The sequence below is a fragment of the Urocampus carinirostris genome, chromosome 6 (assembly GCF_059441175.1).
Source record: "Urocampus carinirostris isolate Australia breed hairy pipefish chromosome 6, RoL_Ucar_1.0, whole genome shotgun sequence".
NCBI lineage: Eukaryota > Metazoa > Chordata > Actinopteri > Syngnathiformes > Syngnathidae > Urocampus > Urocampus carinirostris.
The window spans coordinates 11,397,422-11,410,328 of record NC_142354.1 but is presented as its reverse complement, the minus strand read 5'-3'; the positions used below and the strand labels follow the sequence as shown (position 1 = coordinate 11,410,328).

Genomic DNA, 12,907 nt, shown 5'->3' with positions numbered 1-12,907 from the left:
GAAGGATTTTCATGTGTTTCGTATTTGCTTCGCCAATATGGAATCTCCTGATGCTTTTTGACATTCTTTCTTGCTCTCTTGGGACCCCCCGGGTTTCAATGTCCCTAGCTTACGTCGTTTTTACGTAAACCACGTGGAATACGATGTTCTTCAGACCCTCGTTACAGCATTTTATCCCCACGATACCTTTCTCTAATTCTTCCTCCAGTTCAGAATTTCATATAACAAAAATGAATTGGTTTAGCTATGGGTCTCAAGACTTGCAGTGATGCTAAAGGGAGAAGCAAAAGCATGATAACCATGGAAACAAAGCTTAGCAATTATCAAGAAATAAGAAGAGGAGATACGGGTTACTGCGTCCCTGTCACGAGGACCGGACCAGAACAGAGGCAGGAGGCAGGGAGGGAGAACTCATTTGCGTTAACGATCCGTACTTTTATTTAGCAAAATAAAAGTCGTCCAACACTCATGGGACAAAACGAAACAAGGCTTACAGACAATCAGAAACTTAGACTAGGAATACTAACAAAACAGGCTTTTACTCAAAACGTGCAAACACTGGTTTCCTCCGACTCAAACAAAACAGGACAGAGCAAAACAGAACAGAAAATGCAATGAACTAGCACCCGCAATACCCACAACCCCCCTTAAGAAGCAAACGCGCAAATTAGGCGATCTGCCTTAGCTGGTGCCCAAGGGGCGGTGCCAGCCGGTCGCCACGGCGACCATGCTGGACACGACAGTCCCTGCCTCACGAAGTTTTCATGTTACGATGTGAAATAGGATGTTTATCAACCCCTCGTTACGGCTCCCCCCCATCAATGCCTTTCTGTCTCTTTGTTAAGAATCTTGTGAGATAAAACTGAATTTCTTTAGCTATGGATCCCAAGACCTAAACTGATGCTAAAGTGAGAAGCAAAAGCATGATAACCATGGAAATAAAGCTTACCAATTATCAAGAAATAGGAAGAAGAAATACGGGTTACTGCATCCCTGCCTCACGAAGTTTTCATGTTACGATGTGGAATAGGATGTTTATCACCCCATAGTTACGTACTATTTTCTTTCCCACAATGCCTTTCTCTTTGTTTGGGTAAAAATGTTCCGTGACAAACGTGAATTTGTTTAGCTATGGGTCCCAAGACTTACATTGTGCTAAAGGGAGAAGTAAAAGTATGATAACCACGGAAAGAAAGCCTTACCATTATCAAGAAATAAGAAGTGGAAATATGGGATATTCTACCTTACAATGTTTTCGCATTACAATGTGGAATAAGAGGTTATATTGGCCCCTCATTACGGCATTTTCTTTCCCACAATGCCTTTCTTTTTGTTCAGGTAAAAAGTTGTGTGATAGACGAGAATTTGTTCCGCTATAGGTCTTAAGACTTACAGTGATGCTAAAGGGGGAAGCAAAAAACACGATAACCATGGAATTGAAGCTTGCGATTATTAAAGCGTCCCTAGCTTAAGACAATTTCACGTTACGATTTGGAAAAAGATGTCTGTGGCCCCTTGTTACGGCCTTTTGCTCCTCCCACAATGCCTTTATTTCGCTTTGTTCAGTTAACAATGTTGTGTAACAAACTTGGATTTGTCTAGCTTTGGCTTCAAAGATTTGTTGTGATGCTGAAGGGACAAGCAAAAAATGTGCTAACCATGAAAATAAAACTCGTGGTTATTACAGTGACCCTAGCCTATGACGTTTGCAGTGGTGCTAAATAGAGAAGCAATAACATGATAAACATGGAAACAATGCTTGCCATTTTTGTGATATGCAAAGAAGGTACATGCATCATTACCCTGCTTTGCTGTAAGCAATCGATAATATATTGTATTATTAGAAAAAAGGAGGCAATTGAAGAAAGGAAGTCTTCTAAGGGAGGTTTTAAAATCCGTTTTCATTGGAATCCCTCCTCCCGCATCCACCCGCTAGCACCACTGTACCAGTCACGTCACACCCAAGGTAAATACATGTCCAAATCTTACTGTGCAATTGCAGGTCGGTGCTGGGCCAGGAGAAGGCTTTAACGTCAACGTGGGCTGGACGGGTGGTCTCGACCCTCCAATGACAGATGCCGAGTACTTGGCTGCGTTCAGGTAAAAGAAAAACAATTTCTTGACTAAAAAATTCAAATGTCACTTTTATTTTTTTAGATTTTATTTCTCCCTAAAACAACAGACAGCGTTTTTTGAATTTACTCAGAAAGCTAAATTGGAAATGTCGGTTAGATACCTAGCTAAATAGCTACCTAGATACCTCACTATCTAGCTAGTTGGATGGCTATTTGGCTAAACTTCCAGAATGACTATGTACCTTGCTAAATGGATATTTAGGTAAATTGTTGTATACCTAGCTTAATTGCCATCTATATAGCTAAACAGATAAAATAAGTATTAAGTTTATTTTTTTAGCTTAACGTCTCTAATGGTTATCTGTGTAACTAAATGATATCTTCTCTATCTAGCTAAACAGCTAAAATTGCTGTTTGGCTATAATGATTATTTAGGCAGCTAAATAGCTATATTGCAATCTAGCTACCTAGATGAACAGAAAAACTCTCTACTATAGCTTAATAAGAAGCTATATAGCGTGTCTTAAGCAGCTAGCTAAATAGCTATAAATGCTATCCACCTGAGCTAGCTCAATGGCTATAACAGTAATTCTAATTAGCTATATTGGCTACCAAGCTACCCGAATGTACTGTGGCTAGATAAAAAGCCATAAAGGTTATTTACCTTAGTTTGATAAATGGCTGTAAATGTGATCTAATATTGCTAACTAAATGCCCAACTAGCTCCCTAAATTACTATTTGGTTAGCTTTAATGGCTAGCTAAACGGCAATAACAGCTATCAAGCTCCCTCAATTGCTAATGAGGACATCTAGTGTACCTAGAACAACAGTTATAAAGGCTATTTACTGTAGCTAGATAAAAGTCTATCTAGCTAGCTAAATGGCTATAACATCTTTCTAATTAGCTGAAGGGCTATAACAGTTAGCCAGCTAGCGAAATGGCTATCTATTTAATTGCCAATCTAGCTAGCTGTATCTAGATAAATGGCTAGGAGGCATATTTATATATCTATCTAGCTAGATGCCAATGGTCATCCAGCTAGCTAATCAGCCTGCTTTGTTTATAGCGCTTTTAAGGTCACTGAAGACTTCACAATGCACTTTACAATGTTCTTTACACTTACATATTCACACACACACTCACACACCGATGGCCAGAGGCAGCCATGCGAACCTGCTACCTATTGGTAGCCGTCTATCTATCTAGCTCTATGGCTAGCTAAATCTACTGTCCCTACCTAGCTAGATAGCTACCTAGATGTCACGTTAAAATTTACGATCTTTTCCTAGCAAATTCCAAAGAAAGGATTTTTGACATTGGGCTGTCATTTTTCCCATCTTCTTCGATTTATTTTATTTTTCCCGCAATAAATTTGTTTGTTCAGCTCGACGGCGCGAAAAGTTTCCACTGCAGCAGTTGATAAAAGCGTTTTTGGGATCTCGTGGTGGGTGGCCCCAGCCTCAAAGAGGGGAAAATGCTAATGAGGTTAGCGTAGCCGTTTAAGACAAAAAATGTCCGCTGTTTATTGCAGTTGGTAACGATAATTACGAAACAACTGCTGCTTTCCGTTTGCTTTTAACGTTTTTCACGAGGAGGGTTTTCGCGTGTCAGACTTTTCGGGCTAACCGCCAAAATTACAGTATTTAAATTATTGTGTCATATGAGGATTTAAGGAGGGGGCTAATCCCTTCCATATGCTTTTAACACGGAGCAACTTACTGTAAAAAATAAAAGGAAAAAGGGAGATAAAAATTGACAGTCAATCAATAAGTTCTTAAATGGAAATCTATCTATTATTCTCAATTTTTACTTTAGCAAACCCAGATGTGATCAACAATGATAAATTCATAAAAACATCACTGAATAAATTTACTAAATTCTTAATAGAAAAGGAAATATATCTACCAAATTGGCGATTGCCCGACGGGAATCTAGCTAGCTATACCGACAAAATGGCTATTTAGTAAGCTAAAATGCTATAATAGCTAAATATCGAGCTAAATGACCAACCAAATAGCTAAATGAGTAGGATAGCTAGCCATAAATGTCTACACTGTACATTTAACCAACTAGCTTTCTGGCTAAATACCTATATAGCTAGCTAATGGCTATAATGGCTATTTAGCTAGCTAATGCCTATAATGGCTATCTCTAAATTGCTATAATCCCTATTTAGCTATCCAGTTAGCTAAATTCCTACCCAGCTAAAAAGCTATCCATCTACCTGAATGCATGTAATGGGCAGATAAATAGTTAGCAAGCTCAACGGCTAAACATCAATATAATGGCTATCCATCTTTCTATCTATCTATCCTTCTAACTAAGTATCTATAACGGCTAACTCCCTAAATGTCAATAAAGGCTAAGTAGTTACTCCATGGAACAGTTATCTAACTATCTACATTAATTAAACGAAAATCCAGGTATCTATAGACAGCTAACTTGCTATTTTACAAGCCAAATAGCTTTCTATCTCGTTAAATGATTTAATGGCTAACTAAAACGCTCTAATGGCTAACTACCTAAATGTCAATAAATGCTAACTAGGAACTACCTAGAACAGTTATCCAACTAGCTAAATGGCTATCTGATTAGATGGCTACCCAGTTATCTATGGACAGCTAAATGGCTATCAGCTTGCTAAATGGATAATGGCTATTGATCAAAATAGCTAAATGGCTATTTAAATCGACTGTATCTACCAAAGGAGATAGCTAGCTAGATGGTGAGTGAAATGCAATACCTAGCAAGCTAAATTGTCTGAGTAAATGGCTGTCTAGCTAAATGGCTAACCAGCTTGATTGCTACCTAGTAACTGTAGTTCTATGACTATAAAAATAATATAGATTTCTAGCTATCTAAGTGGCTATTATGGCTGTCTCTAAATGGCTATACAATAAGCTAAACAGATGTCTAGCTAAATGGCTATTTAAAAAGAATATATGTAACTAGCTAGATAGTTAGCTATATGACAAGTGAAACGGACTAGATGGCTAATACATTAGCTAGCTAAACAACTATATAGCTAAATGGCTATCCAAAATGAATGCATAAATGAATGGTCTTTGGGTCATTATTGCAACAAATTATAAACATAGAAATAGGCAAAGGTATGAAAACTTTATTTATATCGAGTTGAATAGTCACCCGGGTAGCTAAATGGCTAAACAATTCAAAAGTATGCGTAGCAAAATATAGCAAAAATGTCGATTATGACGTCGAGCTATCTAGCTAAATGGCTATTTAAGCTAGATTGATGGTGGGCAACATGGCTAGTGAGCTTAGCTAGCTAATTTCATTGTGTTTTATTTATCTTTAGTGTGTTAAAAGAGTCTTGCTTGCAGGCTATATTGCTATTACCCTCGTATTAAATCTTGAGAGTGAACAAGGGCACGCAAACGCATCACGTGCTTAACGGACGCAATTAAACGCATCATAACTTAATGTTTAGGTTTTGGGTGCCAGTTTGCATAGTTCGGTCCGGTAGTTCTTCTTTTTTGGGCTACCGGCACATCTCTACAACGAAGACGGAGGAGGGGTCGAAAAATAGGGAGGGGGAGTTGTTAGAGAATCCAAAGGCGGCGTAATTAGGCCCAATGGATCCCAGATGGGCCAATGTCAGTGACGTGAGAAGAGGGACCAGTTCTTAATCGCAACCAGATCCACTCAAACCACTTTGAAGAAGCCGAAAAGAGAAAGAAAAAAATCAAAAGCGCATCGGGGGAAGGAAGTCGGAACCGGGAAGGAAGCCAGGTCTCTTCTACCTGTTTGCATACCTGTCAAATTCTACGTTTCCCTCGTATTTTATACGTTTTGTGTACAAATATAACAATTTTCCTACGGGAAAAAAGGATATACGATATTTTCCGGGCTATAAGGCACACCTAAAAACCGCAAATTGGGCAGAAATTTAAAAGTGCGCCTTATTAACCAGTATGCCAGTAGAAAAAAAAATGAAAATTGTTGGAAATTAATTAACAAAATGTACCGTTTACCAAATTGTTCGAATTAGCTATATGACTCCATTAACCAAATACAACCTACATTCACCCAACAATTTATGCGCGCTCGTTTCTTGAGGGAAAAATGATCAGGAAGCTGACATTTCCACAGGGGGGCAGATTTATTTTCCCTAACTGAATAACTAAGTGAATTTTATCGGAGACGGCTGAAGAAGCAACGTTGGAGTCTCTGGGAAGCTTTTTCTGAAATATTTTAGCTTTCTCCTATTGACCATCTTCTCCCCGCATAATGGTGTGCCGGCTCCTCCCATGGGCATGCCAGGGAAGCCCATCGTGGGCTTCACTATCTCATAGACGAGCGTCTTGATGTCTGGAACATTCTGTGTCAGCACACTCACGCGTCCTCAACAGAACTAGATAAAATATGCATTTGGAACAGCCTGGCCTGTCATTGAACTAAAGTCCACTTAGTGTAAATCTGCATTGCACTATGAGTCAATCGTATAAAATCCTTCAAAATGCATAGTTAGAATTAAATGATGCTGCATACGGCAACTGTCCTGCCTTTGGGAAACAACTAGGATGGTTATGGTTAAAACTGTTGCTAAACTTATTTTTGGTGGTGAAACCTGATGTGATCATGCTGCGCCTTTTAGTGGGGAAAATACGGTATATATTTCGTTTTTTTGTAAGACCGATCTCGAATTACCCGTTTGTGCTCTAATACAGATCGTCTCAGTCTCTGGTAGCAGACAACAACGTTAGTGTGGATTGCTAATTTTGCATGCCTGCCAACTTTTGACATTAAAAAGCTTTCGATTTTATTGTGCACTCTATTTTTACACAATCTGTCTCAGAATGTTAAAGCCCAAATGTGTAATATTCGACCACTAGTGGACACTGTTGAGTAATGCGAAAGAAAACCAGTGCCAAATGATCACTGCATAGCAGCTAGATGCCAGACAAACATGGCGGCGACTACTGGGTATGGATTCCACTATGTAAAAGAAATTCAAATTTCTCCAACTATGATATATAAAAAAATAACATTGGTATCATAGTTCATGTATTTTTTACCTAGTATTCTGATCAGTTTCCAAAATGAAAGCTACACACTGACCCTTTAAAAACAAAAACATGAGCGTGTTTAGAACCAGAAATGGGCAATTGTTAGCGAAACAGAAATCGAATGCGATCTTTGTTTCACTTCAAAATAAAGCCAGCAAGATAAAGGCTACAAATGCTATCTACTCTAGCTAGCTACGTGGGTATATCAGCTATTTTATTTAGCATGGCAAACAAAAATGTTGTAAGAGCCATATTGGACCAAAAAAAACATGTTTGGAGCCTCAAAAAATGAAATATATTGGTATATACATATCATTCGAGAGATGTGCCGATAGCACAAAATAGAACTACCGGACCGAACTTTGCAAACTGGCACCTGAAACCTAAGCATTAAGTCATGATGCGTTAAGCACGTGATGCGTTCGTGTGCGCTTGTTAACTGTCAAAATTTAATGTAAGGGTATTAGCAATTTAGCAGCTTTAGCGACAGACTGCTGTCACAGTCTTGTTCCACGGACAGACTGAGGAGATCATTTCTTCCTCATCCCAGGAGGCTCTTTAACTCCACCCGTGGGAGTAAAAGCCCACATTAAACCCTACCCCCACATTTGCATATTACCCTATTTACTTTTCTTAGCAATATTTAAATACTCTATAGCAAAACGTTATATTGAGTATTTTTGTATTCTATATCTTTATTTTATTTTTCAACACAAGGATACCGCTGGAAGTGTGAATTTCCCTACGGGATTGAATAAAGTATCTATCTATCTATCTATCTATCTATCTCTTTTATCCATCTTTCTATCTCTGTTATCTCTCTCTCTCTCTCTCATTTAATTGGAAATTAAGAACGTCTGTGTATTATTTTTCCTCCTACAAATACCACATCATTTTCCATTATCAAACTTTTAAAAAAAAGCAATATGGAGTCACTAGGAAGTGCCAAAGATCCGTATATGGCTACAGAGCCACCTGATGCTAATCCCCAGGCTAGCTAAATGGCTAACTATAAAGTAACTATAAAGGCTATTTACTGTGGCTAGATAATCGGCTGTAAAAGGTAATCTACTAAAGCTAGATAAATGCTATTTACTCTACTAGCTAAATAGCTAGCTACACGGCTATAACAGCTATTTCAGTTGTAATGGTTAGCTTAATGGCTATACTAGCTATAACGGTTTGATATTGTCGCTAGCAAATGTTATCCTCAATCAAGCATTTATTTTGTAAATAAAACTGACTTGTTTACACAAATGATCTGTGTTTTTATCCTAAACAGTCCTCCCTGCTGTGAGTAAACGGGTGCCGGGTTGTGTTTATTAAGGCTGAAGTTGACAGCGATGTGTTTGTGTGTCAGAACGGTAGTGATGCCCATCGCCCACGAATTCGCCCCCGATGTGGTTCTGGTGTCGTCAGGCTTCGATGCGGTTGAAGGTCATTCGCCGCCCTTGGGTGGTTACAAGGTCACGGCCAGGTGTAAGTTCTGTTAAGGAAGTAAATCAAGCTTCATTATTTTGAAATATTTTTATTTCATTTCTATTTTTTCCAATAGAATATTATAATTATGAAAATGATTTTTTAAACTAAATATTAAAAAAAATTGTTTCTTTTTTAATAAACATTTTATTCAATATTTTCATTTTATGCATTATTATTTTACAAGATTTTGTTGTTTAGTAAAATGAAAATAAATGATTATATTTATTTTTTAAATTGTATTTCTTTTTTGTGTTTTATTATTTTTAGTATAATGAAAATAAAAATAATCATCAAAATAGTGAAATTTCTTTCATTTTACTACTTTTGGAAAAAAACATTTCGTTTTATGTATTGGATGCATTATTAAATCTTTATTTTGTTCTTGTAAAATAAAAAAAAATGATGATGTTAATTCAAATTACGTAATTTATTTTACTTTTTCTTCATTTTATTATTTTCCTAAAGTTTAATTTTTCTAATGAAATAAAAAATATTAAAAATATACTTTATAGAACCAAACTTTTTATTCTTTTTTTTAAGTAAAATAAAAAACATTAGAATGTTATTTTATTAGACTACATCATTATTTTATCATTATCATTTTATTTTTAGTGCTGATATTTTATTTTTATTTATTCTCGTAAAATAAAATTATTAAAATATTTATTATATTAGACTGACTTATTTAAGTTTTTATTATTAGCGTTTTATTTTTAGTATTAATATTTTATTTATTTTCATTTATTCTCATAAAATAAAATTATTAAAATATTTATTACTGACTATTTTTATTTATTTTTTGTCTTTATCATTATCATTTTACTATATATATATTTGATCAAAGAAATATATAACCATTAAAAGTGTGATATTGTATCTATAATAACGTTTCCATTTTACGTAATTACTTTTAATTTAATAACTTGTTCTTTTCCTTTTTCTTTTCACGTTTTCTTATACAGTATATCATATTTATTTATTTATTTCTAGTAAAATCAAAATAATCATTAATTTTCAACTCACTTTTAATGATATTTTTTCCTTTTAAGGTATTCGTTTTAATATTCAACTTTCTTTTTCTAGTAAAATAAATAAAACAAAGACATTTCATTTAAAAAAATGTGTTCCAACTTTTCATTTCATATAATCTTTTTATCACTTTATTTTATTTTGAAAAGGATACCAAATGATTTGTGATTATTTGAGTAATACTGGCTAATAAACAGACCGTTTTTGTCCATTTCAAGCGTTATCTTTTACCGTTCCAGCAGAAAACAGGAAATGAGAATATCGGGCTTTTTTTGTAACATTTCAGGTTTCGGGTTTCTCACCCGCCAGCTGATGTCCCTTGCGGGGGGCCGCGTGGTTCTGGTCCTGGAGGGTGGGCAAGACCTCAAGGCCATTTGCGATGCCTCCGAAAGCTGCGTTAGCGCTCTGCTCGGGATGGAGGTGAGCATATTTAACGTCCCGGCACCTGAGCACCTCTTGAATCAAATGTGCCTGAATTTTTTGGGGGGGATGCAGGTGGAACCCTTGTCCCAGTCGGTGTTGGACCAAAAACCCTGCCAGAACGCTGTGCAGTCTCTACTGGGTGTCATCCGGGTTCAAGGTAGAAACAAAAGCCGGTCAACCGTAGCTTATGGCATTTTCCCATACCGATATCGTCCGACCCGATAGCAGAAAGAATAATAATAGAATATTTTGACAATTTGAATTCTGGTCATTAACATTTCACATTTTTATTCTTTAAAGTTGAAAAAAAACGTTGCCTGGTTTAAATTAAGAATTTTTGGGGGTTGTCAACAGGGGGCGATATAAAATTATATATATATATATATATATATATATATATATATATATATATATATAGGTTTGTTTACATAGTATAAACTGTAGCTAACCACTTTAAAAATCAGCAGTAATTGAGTAAATCTGGTTTGCTAGGAAGTGGACGCAACGAGCTAGCATTAGCAAACTAGCATTAGCTAGCCATTTGACAAATTAACACAGATTAGGTCAATCTGGTTTGTTAAAAACTGGTAGTACCAAACTAGCGTTCGTAAACTAGCATTAGTGAATTACCAAGAGCTAGACATTTGACATTTTGCTAAACATTTATCAAGTCTGGTTTGTTTAAGAGTGGATCTACCGAGCTAGCATTAGCTGACTAGCATTAGCTAGCCAGTTGACAAATTAACACAGATTCGGTAAATTTGGTTTGTTAAAAAAAAACTAGCATCAGTAAACTAGCATTAGTGAACTAACAAAACATAGACTTTTGACAATCAGCACAAATTGACTAAGTATCGTTTGCTAAAAAGTGGATGCAACGAGCTAGCATTAGCTGACTGGTATTAGCAGGCCATGTGACATATTAATACAGATAAGGTAAATCTGGTTTGTTAAAAACTGGAAGTACTAAACTAGCATTAGCTGACTACCAATAGCTAGCCAGCTGACAAATCAGTCATTAAAAATTGAGTATGGTTTGTTAAAGACTGGATGTACCAAGCTAACATTAACAAACTAGCATTAGCTTGCTAGCTCACAAATTAACACAGATTAGGTAAATCTGGTTTGTTAAAACTGGTAGTACCGAACTAGCATTAGTAAACTAGCATTAGCGAGCTACCAATAGCTAGACATTTGAAAATAGGCACAAATTGAGTAATTGTTTGTTATAAAGTGGAGATGTACCAGGAAATAATTTGCTGACTAGCTCTAGCTAGCCATCTAAAATTATCACGGATTAGGTAAATCTGGTTGTTAAAAGTTACCAAACTAAATTTAGCGAACTACCAATAGCTAAACATTTTGACATATCACCACAACCTGAGTAAGTCATGGTTTGTTATAAAGTGGATGTACTGAGCTAGCATTAGCTGACTAGCATTTGGTTGGGTTAGTCTTTGTTAAGAACTGGAAGTACCAAACTAGCATTAGTAAACTAGCATTAGCGAACTACCAAAACCTAGACGTTTGACAATCAGCACAAATTGAGTAAGTATGGTTTGTTAAAGAGTGTATGTACCGAGCTAGCAATAGCTGAATACCAATAGCTAGGCAGCTGACAAATCAGCACAAATTGAGTAAGTGTGGTTTGTTAAAAAGTAGATGTACTGAGCTAGCGTGAGATAAGTGCTGACAAGGAAGTATCGAGTCAGCTAGATAAGCTAAACACCTGACAAACTTAGCAAAGATTGAGTAAGTCTCGTTTGTCAAAAGGTGGAAATACCATGGTAGCATTGCCTGATTAGCATTTGTTAGATATCTGAAAATCTGTACAAATTGAGTACACTTGGTTTATTAAAAAACAGAAGTACTGAGCTAGCGTGCGATAAGTGCTAACAACCTGACAAATAAGGATGGGTTGGGTAAGGCTGGTTTGTTAAAAAGTTAAAATACAAAGCTAGCATGAGGTGACTTCCATTAGCTTGTCGTTTGACAAATCAGCAGAAAAAAAGTCTGGTTTGCTGAAAAGCTGAAATACCAAGCTAGCATTAATAACCTGGGATTAACGAATAAGCAGAAATTGACAAAGTCTGGTTTGTTAGCGTTAGATCATGACCTCAAGTGGTAATTTGTCAATTTTATAATCAAATTATTAATAATGAAAATAATAATAATCGAGGTTATTGTGTGTTCTGCCGGCGACAGGCGAGTACTGGAAGAGCGTCCAAGACTCCTCCGCTACGGTGGCGTTATCGTACCTTCAGGCTCAGCGGCGATGGCTACGGCGGGATTCGGACTTTGACGCCGTCAACGCCATAGCGTCGCTTTCTGTGGCCGCCGAGGACCGGTGAGAGAAGAGAGAGTTGTCCCACTAAAAATGAATTGTGTTGATTTCAACGTTGCATGGACCATCATGAAAAGTGAACATCAGCAAAAGAATTGGAGATGGAATATAGAATAGAATAGAATAGAATAGAATAGACCTTTATTATTAATGTTCCATAATGGGTTGAACATATTGCTACAACAAAATTGGATGTGGCACTCCAGTATCACATTTTACAGTAAGGAAAAAAAAAATAAAAAAGACAAAAATAATTTGGATATATATATATGAACACAATATTTACACAAGAAATGAATCGAAGGTTCGCAAGCGGAGAAAGCTGATAAACCCGACAAGTTTGAATCCATGTGTTTTAATTTGTAATCAACTCTTAAAACAACTACAACCAAACTCATTTTTGCTCCTGCTTGTATTTTTAAATACGCACTCTTTGAAAATGTCCCGCCCTCGCAGCACAAACCCTACTAAAACGTCTTCGCATCTAATATGGGGGGAATGTTCTAGAAAACAGTACCTAGT

General features: G+C 36.5%; 1 protein-coding gene across 1 annotated transcript in view; it reads left to right on the top strand.

The window, feature by feature from the left end:
• Positions 1-12,907, top strand: part of LOC148363815 (histone deacetylase 7-like) — a 76,002-nt gene that overhangs the window by 59,804 nt on the left and 3,291 nt on the right. Inside the window, exons 20-24 of the mRNA XM_088337874.1 lie at positions 2,003-2,100; positions 8,468-8,586; positions 9,905-10,038; positions 10,114-10,198; positions 12,247-12,388. Of these exons, the coding sequence (XP_088194000.1) occupies positions 2,003-2,100; positions 8,468-8,586; positions 9,905-10,038; positions 10,114-10,198; positions 12,247-12,388 (578 nt within the window). The remainder of the gene's footprint in view (positions 1-2,002; positions 2,101-8,467; positions 8,587-9,904; positions 10,039-10,113; positions 10,199-12,246; positions 12,389-12,907) is intronic.